The 16,895-nt window shown below is 31.5% G+C and overlaps 3 protein-coding genes across 3 annotated transcripts; 1 reads left to right on the plus strand and 2 right to left on the minus strand.

The window, feature by feature from the left end:
• Positions 1-3,694: 3,694 nt before the first annotated feature.
• On the minus strand, positions 3,695-4,672 carry LOC114389994 (receptor-like protein EIX1). Its single transcript, XM_028350686.1, has one exon. It carries the CDS (start codon positions 4,670-4,672, stop codon positions 3,695-3,697), a length of 978 nt encoding a protein of 325 aa, XP_028206487.1.
• A 108-nt stretch (positions 4,673-4,780) lies between these two features.
• LOC114389996 (receptor-like protein EIX1) lies at positions 4,781-5,440 on the minus strand. Its single transcript, XM_028350687.1, has one exon. It carries the CDS (start codon positions 5,432-5,434, stop codon positions 4,781-4,783), a length of 654 nt encoding a protein of 217 aa, XP_028206488.1. The 5' UTR covers positions 5,435-5,440.
• Positions 5,441-10,455: 5,015 nt separating this feature from the next.
• LOC114390236 (receptor-like protein EIX2) lies at positions 10,456-14,754 on the plus strand. The gene is made up of 2 exons (XM_028350945.1): positions 10,456-13,799; positions 14,466-14,754. Exon 1 carries the CDS (start codon positions 10,517-10,519, stop codon positions 13,790-13,792), a length of 3,276 nt encoding a protein of 1,091 aa, XP_028206746.1. The 5' UTR covers positions 10,456-10,516; the 3' UTR covers positions 13,793-13,799; positions 14,466-14,754.
• The last annotated feature ends 2,141 nt before the right edge of the window (positions 14,755-16,895 follow it).

Genomic DNA, 16,895 nt, shown 5'->3' on the forward strand with positions numbered 1-16,895 from the left:
ATAGAATATGAATATTGTAAATGTTATTGTTATATAATAATAATTAGACAAATTATAGTGTTTATTATATTCATACTGATTGTATGAGTATGAAATAGTGATATTTTTGTATTATAATATAAAGATTATATTTTAAATAAATAGCGTATAAACTATAATTTTTAAAATTTTTTCACATGTATTGAAATATATTAGTACTTTAAAATAATGATGAAAAAAGATGATATTGTCGTCTTTTTTGTTTTCTAACTCCTTTAATGGGTTAGAAAATTAAACACACACTCACATCCAAATTTAAAAGTAAAACGATTGTATAGACTTTAAAATTATTAGTCTTTATGGAAATTTTATATCAAGACAAATTAATTAAGCTTGCATTTTCTGCGCTTTAGCCAAATGACAAATGATATTTATTCATCTTAATTTTTAGTAGACTTTTCACATAATGATATCAACCCTAGAAAGACTTGAAAATACTCTAACCTGCAATGACTTTTTTATTTATTGGGGACAAGTGCAAAGATTGTGCAAAAACATTAGTGTAAAGATAAATTAGTATTGCATTCTTCGTACTTTGCCGAAATAACACATAATATTTTTGGTGGGTTTAAATAATTGTTTTTTGTCCTTATAAAATTAAGGATTTTTTTGTACTTTAATATATAAATATTTTTTTTTATATATTTTAGTGCTTGTAATTTTAATATTTGAATTTATTGTTTGCTATCAACTATCAATAGGTTACTGATTATGTAAGAGTGATGTTGGTAGTTCATTGTCCTCTCGACAATATCAATAGTTTGACATGCTATTATATGTAAATTTTTTGGTAAATTGAATTATTACATTTTCATATGTTTAAAATAATTGATGATGTTAGATTAACTGATGAGAAATTTAAAAAAACATAATTTAATAAAAATAATTACATATTATTTATTGTTAAAATCTTTATAAGTTAATTAACGGTTAATGTAATTCCATGTTATGTCGTCAATTAATATTTTTACTTGACAATAAAAACTAAATATTTTTTTTAGTTTGACCAGCACTAAAATAAAAAACTTTGAAAAATTAAAGCAGAAAACACACTAATATAGTAGCCAAAATGATGTTTAAGCCTTGTTTGTGTTAATTTTACATAGACTTTTTTTAAGCATGGTGCTCGTTAAAGTGACAAACTCAAATACCTTTTATGGGCACCTCACGTGTCATTTAATGACATTACAAAAATTCCCTTGATAATGTAAAAATAGAATCATATTTATATTTTTTATTTATTAAATTTTTAACATCATTTTTTTGTCGAGTTATCTGATGAAATTTTAGTTATTACAACATACTGCTACAATATCAAGTATATCTTCATGAACCTGTACTTAATATACGAAATCATTTTATTACATAATTATATAATTATTGATTTTTTTATTATAAATTCTAATTTTTTTTCTTGAAGAATGGTAAGATTTTGTAAGAGTAATTTTTTAAAAGCCATGTCTTAATTAAAGACAAAAAATCAAATCACAACATATAAGAAAATATTTATTAGACGTGATTGATTAACATGGCAGTATCAAATGAAACAAGAATGGTTTCCCTCTCATATTTTTCTTTTAAAAAAATTATATATACAGGTTAATTAATTTTTTATATAAAATATAGTTATGAAATTTATTAATTAACATAATTTTGTATGTTTAAGCTTGTTATTATTTTACTCCTCCACTACTTATTTTCTGGATATGTTCATGTTAATTAATCCCTATTAAATATTTTAATCCCCAACATACGAACACGGAAGATTCCAGCCAAAAGATATAATTGAACACAGAGAATACCACCTTTTTTTTTTTTTGGTTTAGAAGAATACCACCTGTTTAAGAGAACATGCATCTACAAGTTATTGGTGGTTTTTTCTTCTTATGATAGCATAGAAGAATATTATTGTGAAAATTCAGAAGTTAATTTGTCTTATCACATGAAAGTTTGAGGACACAATTTCTGCCCAAAACATAAGCTCCCATCACTATCTACTTCATCAACTGACTACATATATGTGATATGATTCTAAAAAGAAAACATGTATAAACAGCCATAAACTGCAAATTTTGAAGCTTTCATCCCGGATTGAAATTTTGAAGCTAATACGCCATAAACTGCAAATTCCGTGCTACATATCATATTACATATATTAATGGAAATGGAGAAGAATTAGACAACGAGTTTTCGTAGTAGATTAAATGAACTGGAAATCTAGCTATATAGCCATTCAAGTACACAAATGTGCATAGCTGTAAGCATTTTTTCATGAGGTTTAAACTTCAAACATTAGACATATCATTGAAAAAAAAATCTCTAAACAGAGAACATGCACCAGCATCTAAAAAATTTCTTTAACAAGAAGAAGAATAGTAATAATCTTTTTCGATAAAGTAACTACTATTAGTGAAGGCACAAATTAAAGAAACAGAAGGAAAGTAACTATTAGTAAACACTATGAAGTTCCAAAGGGTGAAGTTATTGGAATTACGTACCTACTAGCCTTTGAACCACATATGGCACTTGGCCATGTTCACTTCCACCATTAGAAGTATATAGTCTGTGAGTCTGATCAAGAATCTTTGGTAAGCAATTCTCCATGGTTTCCAAAGTAGTATTGGCCCTAATAAGCCCCAAAAGCCTGTGAAGAATCCTAGGCCCAAGCTCATATATAATGCTCCATAGAATATTGAATCTTCATCTTCACCATCAACTGCTTCTCCTTCAGGCGTCCCTATTGGCTTATCTCAGGGACAACTTTTGTTAAGTTGTTGACCACAAAGATTCGTATTTCCTTCAAAACTAGAGCCATCAAAGGTTTGCAACTGTCTTCCCCAAGGGATTCTTCCATTGAGATCGTTGTTTGATAAGTCTAAGACAGCAAGACGGTCAATTTTGGAAAGAGTAGATGGAATTTTTCCTGAGATATGATTTCTTGATAAGTCAAGAAATTCTAACGAATTTAAATTCCCAATCTCAGAAGGAATTTGTCCATGTAAGTTGTTTCTTGATAAATTCAAAGATACCAATCCAAGTAAATATCCAAGCTCTTTTGGTACTTCACCTGTTAAATCATTACTTGAGAGATCAATGCTCTTTAGAAGATTCTCTGGATTCCAATACATATGATCCTGACCTTTCCACATCAATAACACAATAGAGTCATAAATGAGAGGGGAGATTGATGTAGATGATATTCTTCGCCCCATTACAATTTGACTTGTGATTACTCTGCTTTCCATCATCGCAGTATAGTTCCTTAGACAAGTTGGAATTCCTTTTGACAAGTTATTTCTTGAAAGATCCAAGATATGAATTTGCCTCAAATAACAGAGATGAACAGGAACACTTCCATTAAAGTGGTTTACACGCAAGCTCAAGATTTGTAATTGTTGTAAACTTTGTCCAATCCATGACGGTATTGGACCAGACAAAATTTTCACTCAAGTCTAGTATATCTAAACGAGTGCAGTTCTTCAAGGTGAATGGTAGGTCTCCAATAAAATTGTTGTGTCTTAAGACCAAAGCTTCCAAATTAACAAGTGTACCCATGGACTGTGGAATCTTGCCTGACAATTTATTATTGCTCAGATCAAGAAATTCTAATGTATTTAGATGTTCCCAACAGTTGGGCAGTTGTCCCATTATTCGATTACTTTTGAATTATAAGTTTATAGTCATCAGTAAGCTTGATCGGGAAATTCGGAATTGTACCTTTGAGACTGTTGTAAGACATATTCATCAAACTTATAGACTGTAACTTGTTCCAAAACCAGTCTGGCACAAAGTCATCAATCCCAGAATCAGAGATATCTAGAAAGCCCAAGTGACTTTGAGTTTGGAGCCAACTTGGGAAACTAGGACCCAACTTGCAAGAAGCTAGTCCCAAATTATATAATTGGAAAGGTGGAACCCATGTAGTACCAAACTTTAGAGACAACGAGTTGTCTGTTAAGTCTAACTCCTCCAATTTGGACAAATTGTTGAGATGCCATTCATTGATATCACCCTCCAAGTAATTATCCTGTAGGTGAAGAGACTCCAACTCATGTAGCAACCCATTATTGGAAAGATGTAATGTCCTCAAAGATGTAAAATTTGAAAGATTAGGTATTGGACCTTCTAACGAGTTATCATTAAGGTTAAGGGTCACAAGAGGAGATGAAGAATTTTGAATGGAAGCAGATAGCACAACACTTTCATCAGTGAGATTACAATCAACTAGACTCAACTCTCTCAAGTTTGTTATAAGCTCACCGATCATTTGTTGCCAGTAACGAGAGGAGCCAAGATTATGCAATGATGTCAGGTCAAGAGTTGTTAAAAAAGAGAGAGAAGATAGCCACTTTGCATCGTTAATTTTAAGATCAAAATTGCCTTCAAGTCTAAGAGTATGCAAGATAGGAAGATTCCCAACCCGCAAAGGTATTGGTCCGGAAAGATTAAGTCCTCTAAGACAAAGATATTGCAGTTGTGAGAGATTCTTAAAGTGATAAGGGATCTCTCCATGAATAGCCACATTATAACTTAGATCTAGATATCGTAAGGCTGTAAGCTTCCCTACTTCAGAAGGGATTTCTCCAAGAAGAGAATTTCCACTCAGATCTAGATGTTGCAAGATTGTAAGCATCCCTACTTCAGAATGGATTTCTCCACGAAAAGAATTGAAGCTTAGATCTAAGTGTCGTAAGGCTGTAAGCTTCCCTACTTCAGAAGGGATTTCTCCAAGAAGAGAATTTCAACTCAGATCTAGATGTTGTAAGCTTGTAAGCACCCCTACTTCAGAAGGGATTTCTCCACTAAGAGAATTTAGGCTTAGATCTAGATGCTGTAAACTTGTAAGCTTCCCTAGTTGAGAAGGTATTGCTCCATCAAGAGAATTCCATTTAAGATCAAGATACTCCAACTTTGAGAGATTCCCCAATTCATAAGGAATTCTCCCACCAAACCTCGACCATGATAGATCAAGATATTTTAAGTTGGTGAACGAGCCCATAAATTTTGGGATGTAACTCCCTTCAAAATCATTATTGCTAAGATTCAAATATTCAATATTTTGCAAGTCAATCAATGAAGAAATATTGATTAGACCTGACAAACGTTGTGGGTAGTGACCATGAAGATCAAGCATGTAGACGTGACCTGTTTCATTATTGCATTGAAGGCCTTTCCATTTGCAACAATCTCTGTTATTTTCATCATCCCTCCATGTAGAGAGCATGCCAGAGTCATTTACAAGGCCACGTTTGAAGTTGAGGAGGGCTTGTCTCTCACTTTCAATGCATTTCACACGTGAGATCTCCGATGTAGAGTTCAATCCAAGAATGGATATTTCAGTATGCAAAAAGCACACTAACAATGCAAACAAGATTTTGAGAAAGTAACCACCCATTAGGATTTTTCAGATATGAATTACGGTTTACCAGTTGTGCTGTATTGAACACAGAGCAGCAAGATTTAAGTAGTCACTATACTTGTACGGCACAATTTCTACGCCCTTTGTTTTCATTCGCTGTTCCAAGTCTAGAAAGCAAGAAAGTTTCAAAAGGTAGAGTTATTTGAATGAAAAGAAAATTAAAGGAAACTCTTGTCGTCAAAATGAGAAAATGGAATAGAGTTGAATATGAGAAACACAATTACTTCTTTATTATATATTTCTTGGTTTTAAATTATTATACCAAGCAGCAATTAGATCTTAGATGTAAAAAGAATCTCGAATTCTAATGGAACTTCAATGTTAGCACAGCTTAATTTCTTCGCCCTTAGTTTTCGTTCGCTGTTCCAAGTCAAAGCAAGCAAGAAAGTTTCAAAGGTAGATGTGACACCCTCTACCCCTCACATATATATTAATAAAGGAATAAAAAATTCAAATATTAATTAAAAGTATTTTTAAAACATTTTTAAATACAAGCTTTTCAAATGGGTAAAAGGCTCACATTCACTTTCTTCTACATCATATTCAAACTTGTCCAAATAAATAATAAAGTCATCTCGACTCAAAGAAAGTCATATAAGTCTCATACAATTAATATAGAACCTATATCCTAATGTCACATCCTATCAGAGCGTGGTGTTTCCGTGTCCTCTAGCATGAGGTTCTTCATAGTCATCCACCTATTCATCTGCTCCCCCGAACACAAGTTCAAGATCATCACAGGATCCAAACACAACAACACACAGGGAGTGAGTTATCACATTCATAGCTAATAGAGAAACAAGACAATTAAATATATATATTATATAAATGAGATACCACTTGCTTAAACATAGCTCACGTAACTTCACCACTTCGTCATTCAAAATTCACTTTTCAATTATCAATCACATTACACAAGAATCCCACACTTAGATCAAGATATAATAACACATCAATTAGCAAGCATATGCAATAGTTATGCTAAGACTCAATTCTATATGCAATGTGGTACCATGTCAGTGAAAAAACACCCTGGGGCGCTTAGGAGTACATAACAAGACACACCACACAATGGATTTGTCAGGTCACTCTCACTAAGTAAGATCATAGGGAGACCAGTCAGGGTCACGATGTTTTGCGAGAATGCTCCAACCATATGAGATCAGCATAGGCTTAAAAGAGCACTCAAACCCGGTGACCCCCAAGGCCTACACTCCGAAGAGTCCGTCAGGGCCTCTCCCTGCTGATTCAGGTCCAACCCCTAAAATAATTTTTTTTACATGCAGACACTGCTCATGAATTATACAATACCCACGACCTTACACTCGTGTTTTAAACACGTTCAACACAATTGCGCTACGATTTAACACTGGTTCCTAAATAGGAAACCTACATTTTCTCTTTAACACTGCGCATCAACGCTTTTCTCAAGATAACGCTGGTCGGGTATTGTACAATTCATAGTTTACAACACAAGTAATTTCACATCAAGTGTTAACTACACACTTATCCACAACTAGAACTCATTCACAATTTCACATCTCATAGTGTCACAATCCACCATCACATGTTTACACGTATCTCACAAATTAACACATGTCCAACTTTACACTTATACTCAATCTCAATAACAATATTATAATCTCAAAGCAACATGTTATTCTACAATTCATCACATACTCACAATTTGAATTATCATTTCATATCCTCAATATAACAATTTATATAAAAGACTATCACAACATGAGGACTAAAACCCCTCAAATAATATTACACAATTATATCCAAATCATAGGTCGAAATATACAAATATCAAGAGCACAATTTATCAAGCAATTTTCATTAGGACATCAATATTTTATTTATAATCATAAAGGAAAAATTGCAATTTAACAAACATCCCAAAATAAAATCCCAATTTAATCCTCTAAGGATCCCTACACATGTTCTCACTAATTCCCAACTGTGAATAACTCATCCCTTACCTCTAAGCGGGTTCACGTGTCTTCAGCCAGCGATAGCAACATCTCTAGCGGTTCCCAGAAATTCTTTCAATTATTCATCCGACTGCTCCTATAGAATTCCGAAACGTCAGAGAGACGGAGAAAAGATTGAAACCTCCACTTGTACTGTCTTTATACGATTCCTTTTTCTCCCTCCACGAATATTATCTCGTAAATCCCAACGGTGGAAGCGTGCGGAATTGAATTTCGAACAACATATCCAAATTTCACAATAATCCAACGGTTAACGAAACCGGGATCGTAGTTTTACCAAGACAGCTCTGGGTTTCTGCGGGAAAGAAAAAGGCTACAATGCGAAGGGTTTTTCTCTCAGTGCAGACATGATATCAACATTCCCAACGGTGAGAATGCTTGGAATTGTGTTGAGAACATGATACTCAAATTTCACGACGATCCAACGATGAACGGGTTCGAGATCGTCGTTTTTCTGAGACTGGTTTGGTGGGCTGCGGGAAAAAGAAAGGATTTTGAGAGGAGGAGGGGAAAAACGAAAATGAGGCGCAGCTGACTTAACATAACTATTTATACCTAGGGTACTCAGCCTATTATTTGCTCTATATTTATTTATTTATTTATTTATTACTAAAAATCTTTTTAAATTTATTTACGAAAAATTGTGATGTTACAGTAGTGTCAAAATGAGAAAATAGGAATAGAGTTGAAAATGACAGACACAATTACTTCTTTATTATGCATTTCTTGGTTTTAAATTAACAAGTGGGTTTTAGATTTAAAAGTTCTTGAATTATAATGAAACTTTAATGGATAATATATTCATACTAGTATATTAACTATGTTTAAATACTTTATGAAAAAACTTTCTAATAAGAATACTTATGAGAGGAAAAGGCCATTTTTATAAAGATTTAATAATTAAAAAACACATGCTACAGGGATTAAAAAATAAGATCGCATGAAAGAAATTTTAAAAGAATATTTGGACGTACTAGTTAGGATTTGAAGAAAAATTTAGTATAAAAACTAAATTTATTTTTTATCAAAATCATACATAAAATAAAAAAATTCTAATTTCTTCATAAAAAAAAAACCTTCTATCTACTTATATAACACAACAGTGTTAAGTTTATATGTTACCAATCATATTAGAGAGGACATGACATCTGCCACATCAATATCATACCCATTTCGTGTTTTACTCATTCAGTTTCTATATAGAAATTTTATTTTACTCATTCCAATAAGTTATTTATAGGGGTGTTTGCCGGTTGACTTAAATTGAATTGGATTAAACTTTTTATTTAACCCAATCAAAAATTTATATGTTGGGTTATGGGTCAGGTGTTACAAATCAAGCTAAATCGGATCACAAACTGGTTGAATCGAATTGGATTAATGGGGTGTGAATATTTTTTATTTTGTAAAAATAATTTTTTTTGCACAATTTGTTTTTATCTAAAGTTTTGTAAGTACAAAATAACTAAATAAACTCAAAGAAATCAAATTGTGACAATATTTGATTTATAGAATTAATGATTTTACTATCAATACGGTGTTTTTATGTTAAAAAATCATGATAGTTAATCTAATAAATTATATGAGTTAAAAATTAATGTATTTTGTATTTAATAATTAATTTTTTTATAATAATAAATTTAATTATATGATATGGATTGAAACATAAGTAAGTGAAAATAAAAAGTATAAAACTGTGTGTCTTTGAAAAGTTTCTTAAAATTAAATCATTAAAGTAAAATGTGTATGAGTTGCTTTTATACGGACTAATTAATTGAAAAAATAAGGAACTCGTAATTTTAAATAAATTAAAGGTTAAAATATAAGAGAGATCTTGTATCAAATTAATTGAGTCAGGTATGATTTAAACCTACTGAATGACAAGTATTTTATTAGCTTAAATATATTTAAGGTATATGCTAAATGTTTTGGATTCCTATTAAAAAAATTTATTGTTGTAAGTGTCTAATATATTAAAATTTTTATTTTGAATTTAACTAACTCATGATAATGACTCAAAAATAAAAGTTTAATATATAAGGAGCCAAAATAATGAAAAAATGAGTAAGGACATAGAATAAAGCTAAGTCATTTATTAGAGACCTTAAACATATTTAAACCTTATTTTTTTTCAAAATATATTAAAACTGCATATTGTATTTTAAATTCGAATTTAAAACCTTGTAAATTGAGAATATGATTTTATCAATATTTTTAAAAATAAACCGATCAAGACCAAAGGTTCAAGTTTCATTGGTTTAACTATATTAAAATATGGTCAAATTAAACAAGTATTAATTAATATAATAATAATAATAATAAAATAATACATACACTAGTATTAAGTAAATATAATATCATAACTTTATGACATTCGAAAGTAAAATAAAACACTATTTTATAGATTTTTAATTAGCATTTAAAACGCATGCAAATAAAATATATCATAATACTTAATTTTAAATTTTAATAAATGATGATTAATGTTAGAGTGAACCTGAAATTATACTACTTACTAATAAATTAGTGGACACACATGACTTTTAATATATTGTTAAATTAATTTGTGACATTTATATATTTATAGATTAAATTGATGATTTTAAGGTTAGAGGAAGAACTATATTATCAGCTAGTGCACAGTTTAGATACTAAATAGGCAATTTATAGTTTTATTTTTATTCTGTGGCATTGTTTTTGGGTACAATTTTTTATGGAATTTTTTTCTTTATTGGTTTGATATTTTTGAAACTTCATAGCAATTTATCTGATATTGGACAAGTGGCCACAAGTGTGGAAAAATAACAAAGTGTAGACTCAGTTTTTCAACAACTTATTTCCCTGGGACCAATAATAATTGCTTGTTTGACATGCAATAGTCAATATAGACGGAGGGTGTAGAAATTAAGCCTTTCGTACAATTATACCAACTACATTAATTAACCCTGTTGCTGTGTTTTCAATAGATCGCAAATAATAATTCGAAGTGCTTTGTGTTGTTCTTCTACTCTTATCAGAGTTTATAGCATATATAGCAGAAATTACATATCTGGAAATTGTAATGGGCAGTCACTTTCTCAAAATTTTGTTTGCAGTGTTAGTATCCCTTCTTGGATTCAACTGGCCAGCACAGAGTTCACATGTGAAATGCATAGAGAAGGAGAGGCAGGCACTACTCAACTTCAAACAAGGCCTCATAGATCACTCTAGCATGCTGTCCACATGGAGGGATGATGACAGTAACAAAGATTGCTGCAATTGGAGAGGCATTGAATGCAACAATGAAACAGGTCACGTACAAATACTCGATCTTCACGGTTCAAATACGCATTTTTTGACTGGTCTAATCGATCTCACTTCTTTGATTTACTTGCAAAATATGGAGTATTTGGATCTCAGTTCGAATTATGATTCCAATAAAAGTAAACTTCCTGAACACCTGGGCTCTTTCAGAAGCTTAAGATATCTGAATCTATCATATATGAATTTTGATGGGGAGATTCCTTGTGAAATAGGAAATCTCTCAAAGTTGGAGTATCTTGATCTTAAAGTAAGTTCTCTCCGGGGACCAATCCCTTCTCAGCTAGGGAAGCTTACATGTTTACGATATCTAGATTTAAAGGGCAATTATGATCTCCATGGAGAAATCCCTTATCAAATTGGGAATCTCTCACTGTTGAGGTATCTTGATCTTGGGTTTACTTCACTTTCCAAAGCAATCCCTTTCCATGTTGGGAATCTTCCTATCTTGCATACTCTTAGACTTGCTGGCAGTTTTGATCTTATGGTTAACGATGCTAAGTGGCTATCTTCTCTCTCTTCCTTAACAAATTTTGGCCTGGATTCAATGCCAAATCTTGGCTCCTCTGGTCACTGGCAACAAATGATTGCTGAGCTTATTCCAAACTTAAGAGAGCTGAGACTAGTTCGTTGTAGTCTTTCTGATCATGATATTTCATCGTTGTTTCGTTCTCATTCCAACCTTTCCACTTCTCTTTCCATCCTTGACCTCTCTGATAATATGCTGACATCATCAACATTTCAATTGTTGTTCAACTATAGTCATAATCTCCAAGAGCTTCGTCTTCGTGGTAATAATATTGATTTGTCGTCTCCTCACTATCCAAACTTTCCCTCCCTTGTGGTCCTTGATCTCGCTGTTAATGACCTGACATCATCAATAATTTTAGGAAATTTCAACTTCAGCTCCACCATACAAGAACTTTATCTAGAAGAGTGCAGTTTTACTGATAAAAGTTTTCTTGTTCCATCTACTTTCATAAAAAAGTCTTCATCTTCTCTTGTCACCCTTGATCTCTCCTCTAATCTATTGAAATCATTGACTATATTTCACTGGGTTTCCAACTTCACCACCAATCTTCATACACTTTCTCTTGATCATAACTTGTTAGAAGGTCCCATTCCAGATGGATTTGGGAAAGTAATGAACTCTCTTGAAGTTCTAACCCTTTCCTCTAACAAACTGCAAGGTGAGATTCCAGCTTCTCTTGGAAATATATGCACATTACAGGAATTAGACATTAGCAGTAACAACTTGAGTGGGAAAATTTATAGCTTTATTCAAAATTCTTCAATTTTGTCGTCTTTGAGGAGATTAGATCTTTCCGATAATAAATTAACGGGTGAAATACCAAAAAGCATTCGTTTGTTATATCAGTTGGAGAGTCTTCACCTAGAGAAGAATTATTTGGAGGGTGATATCAACGAATTGCATCTCACAAATTTGTCCAAATTGATGGAATTAGACTTAACAGACAATTCGTTGTCTCTAAAGTTTGCTACTTCCTGGATTCCATCTTTCCAAATATTTCATTTGGGACTAGGTTCTTGCAAGTTGGGACCTAGTTTCCCAAGTTGGCTCCAGACTCAAAGTCAGTTAAGCTTTCTAGATATTTCTGATGCTGAGATTGATGACTTTGTACCAGATTGGTTTTGGAACAAGTTACAGTCTATAAGTGAGTTGAACATGTCTAGCAACAGTCTCAAAGGTACAATTCCAAATCTACCAATCAAGCTTACTGATGTTGATAGATTTATAACTCTAAATTCAAATCAACTTGAAGGTGAAATTCCTGCTTTTTTATCACAAGCGTACATGTTGGATCTTTCCAAAAATAAGATTTCAGATTTAAATCTGTTCTTGTGCGGAAAAGGTGCAACCACAAAAATCGACACATTGGATTTGTCAAATAATCAAATAATGGGACAGCTGCCTGACTGTTGGGAACATCTAATTTCATTAGCATATCTTGATCTAAGTGATAATAAATTGTCAGGGAAGATTCCACAGTCCTTGGGTACTCTTGTTAATTTGGGAGCTTTGGCCTTACGAAACAACAGTTTAACAGGAAAGCTACCATTCACATTGAAGAACTGCACAAGTTTATATATATTAGATGTGGGTGAAAATTTGTTGTCTGGTACAATACCATCATGGATTGGAAAAAGTCTACAACAATTGGAAATCTTAAGCTTGAGAGTAAATCGCTTCTTTGGAAGTGTTCCTGTTCATCTCTGCTATTTGATGCAAATTCATCTCTTAGATCTTTCAAGGAATCACTTGTCTGGAAAAATTCCAACATGTCTGAGGAATTTTACTGCAATGATGGAAAGACCAGTAAACAGATCTGAAATTGTAGAAGGCTATTATGACTCTAAGGTCTCATTGATGTGGAAAGGCCAGGAACATGTGTTTTTCAATCCTGAGTATCTTTTAATGAGCATTGATCTCTCAAGTAACAACTTAACGGGTGAAATACCGACAGGGTTTGGGTATTTACTTGGATTAGTTTCTTTGAATTTATCAAGAAACAACTTAAATGGAGAAATTCCTGACGAGATTGGGAATTTAAATTTGTTAGAATTTCTCGACTTATCAAGAAATCATTTCTCAGGCAAAATTCCTTCTACTCTTTCCAAAATTGATCGTCTTTCTGTGTTAGACTTATCAAACAACAATCTGATTGGAAGAATCCCCCGGGGAAGACAGTTGCAAACCTTTGACGCCTCTACTTTTGGAGGAAATCTTGGTCTTTGTGGTGAGCAACTTAACAAAAGTTGTCCTGGAGATGAGACAATAGCAAAGCCTCAAGGACTAGCAATTGATGGTGAAGATGACAATTCAATTTTCTATGGAGCATTATACATGAGCTTGGGGTTTGGATTCTTCACAGGCTTTTGGTGCTTATTGGGGACAATACTACTTTGGCAACCATGGAGAATTACTTATATGAGATTCTTGAACAGACTGACAGACTATATACTTGTAACAATGGAAGTAAATATGGGGAAGTGCTATAGGTGGCTCACAGGCTAGTAGCCAGGTACCTAATACTGATAGCTTCTTTCTATGAACTTCATAGTTTTTATTTCTCTGCTTTAGTTAAATAAATCATTAGCTTTTTTTCTAAAAGCATGAATCTAATTGTTAGAATATATTTTTTTAATTCTTTATCCATGTCAATGCTAACTCATGAAGTAGTGGTTTACTTCATTATCTCTCCTATGTCTCTCCAACACACATATTGGCTTTCGTAAAACCAACTCTTCTATTTCTTTAGTTCATGCTTTGACTAATGATTATTTTTCTTATTGCAAAGAAATTATAGATGGCGTGTTCTGTTTAGAGAATTTTTTGTTGTTTTCAAATAACTTCCTGCAAAATTTAAACCTCTTTAATAATGCTTAGATTTATGTACTTTTTTGCAATGGCTAGGTAGATTTTCAGTTTCATTTAGTTTATTACTGAAATTCAGTCTTTAACTTTTCTCTATCACCATTAATATTTGTATTCTGAATTGTAGCACAAAGTTTGCTGTTTATGGCTGATTAGCTTCAAAATTGCAATCTTGGATGAAAGCTTTATGGATTGCTAGATGTGTAGGATATTTAGTATATTGATGTTTACCATGTAAAATCTCTGTTTGAAGGAACTTTTTGGTTTGATTGTCTTCCATTGTATAATGTATTGTAATTTTATTTTGTTTCAGTGTGGCCATGATTGCCATTAAAACAGATTTTGAGAAAGGTTGAAGGAAGTTATATGGTTAGAGTGTGACTCCTCTTTGGTGGTTTCTTCTTTCAAATCCCTTCATATTGTCCCTTGGCAATAATTACACAATCGCTTTAACAATTGTTTGCTGCTGACACAATCCCTTTAACAATTGTACTACTTATTAGCCTCTGCACATCTTGTGCACGACACCTTTAATTTATTCTGCCATGGAATAAACCAATATTTCTTGTTTGAACGAAATATATATAGCTATGTTTTATTCACAATGAAATCATGATTATATAAGTATAATGTAATTTTGATTGGAAATGTTATGTGAAACTCATTAACACGCGGCTCAAGCTTATTGGGTGAAGAAAAGCTTATAAAATGTGACAATTTCATATAAAACTATATTTTGAAGTGGATCAGTTAGTCATTAGAAGGAGAATTAAATAGTCACACACAAATTCACTAGGTCTTTTTTGCACAAATAAAAACTTGCTTATGATATTTTATTTTCAAGTTATTGTATGGAAATTAAAAATTTAATTAGGAGCTAGGCTTTTCATCTTAATTACTCAGATAAAATAGATAATCCAACAAAAAATCTCTAATTAAGTTAAACAAATGTTATGTTGCTTCTGAAAATTGCTCCTGGAAATAACAAAACCTATTATTACATATTCTGGTTTTTGTTTCAATAAAAATAAAGTGTAGCGCTCGAAGGTTAAAATAGTTGTAAAAAAAAATAATATAAGATCAGAGTTGTACTTATATAAAATGAGGTTTTCCAAAACTTAAAATATGTATGCAACATGTATAAGCAATTAAGGAGCAATAACTCAGAAATTTATATTAATTGGTTCATCCCAACCCGGACTACACCCAATATTTACACTTATAGGATTTTCCTTTAAGATCAAACACTCTTACAACTAGTATTCTTTCTTTTGAAAGCTTCACAATATCCTGATATTCTAAACTTCTACAGGTACTACTTAGTATTCATTGCTAGCTTTTATAGTATAAACCACAACTCAGTATTTTAATGTTGTTAGATCAATTAATATATTTATTACGTCAACAATTTCAAATTTACATATAAAAAGCGTGGATGAAAATCCAGCGTTTTAATTGAATTGAAACAGAAAATAAATCCTTAATTGAGTTGAGTTTATAAACTAAAATTTCTCACTTGCAAAAATGATGTCATTAGAGTGTTCAATCTATATACACATTAATACAATGTCTTGTCTCAAACCTAACTCCCAACAATAATGGCATTATAATGATCAATCAATAGACAAATAGTATTAATTAATACTAATAAGTTGTGTTTTTTTAGATTGAGTTCAATGTACAGTGTTTAATTTTGTCTGTTTCAGCTTCTCTCTCTTCCTCTTCTTTTTGAATTTTGACTCTATGAACAGAATGTTTTTGGGTATCTTCTCTTGGGATGAATCATTGAGTAATGTTATCGACCGTGGCAATGTTGCAGTTCTTTGGCGGTTTTGCATGCATTGAAAACTCTGTCGCTATGTACTTCGTGACAGAAGCAGGGTTTTCTTAATTAACACATTTGTTAACCGTTTGAGTTGCCATGTTGTTCTAGTGAGTGAAATTAAACCAAATATACTGTTTGTTAAGCAATTACATTCTCTCTTAAATTTTGAAAAAAATTAGGTAGAATTAAAAATAAAATCATCCTCTCCTTTATTTCTCTCTAACCAAATATACTGTTTGTGTCTTATATTTATTTTTTCGAGTATATATATCAGGGACAAAGTAAAAAATTCGCTTCAAGAGAGTCAAGAAAAAAAACATATAGTATAAAAATTAAAAATTTTACATGCATAAAATATACAAAAAATTACTATATAATATGTATCTAATATTTTTTATAAATAAAAAGTATATAACTATACTAAATAAAAATAATAATATTACTATATGAGAAAATAAATAATTAGATAAATAAAATAATTTTAAATAATTATATATAAAGACATCAACAATTACAAAAACTCTTAACACCTACTTATACTTTTTTTTCTTTCTATATTTGAGTGTCAACTAATATGTAGTTTTCATAAATTATTTTTCAATAATTGTGAGGAAAGTTATAAATAGTTAATGCAAAAGCCTATATATTTAAAATGAACATCTATTACATTCAATTGTTTTGAAACAAAAAAGGAGGGTTGGGACATTTAATGCATCCGTTGCAATCTTGGCCTATAAATAGAAAGCAATTTTGCTCATTTGATTATTCCATCTCAGTTTTAGTATTTCATTCTTAGACTTAGAGAGAATTCTTTTGAGTGAGAATTGAATTCTCCTATTATAAGAAAAAAGGTGTAATTGTTCTCTCCTTATATTTGGAGAGCGATAATAGTTTTCTACTCTTATGCACATATAACGT

This window comes from Glycine soja, chromosome 16 (assembly GCF_004193775.1).
Source record: "Glycine soja cultivar W05 chromosome 16, ASM419377v2, whole genome shotgun sequence".
Lineage (NCBI taxonomy): Eukaryota > Viridiplantae > Streptophyta > Magnoliopsida > Fabales > Fabaceae > Glycine > Glycine soja.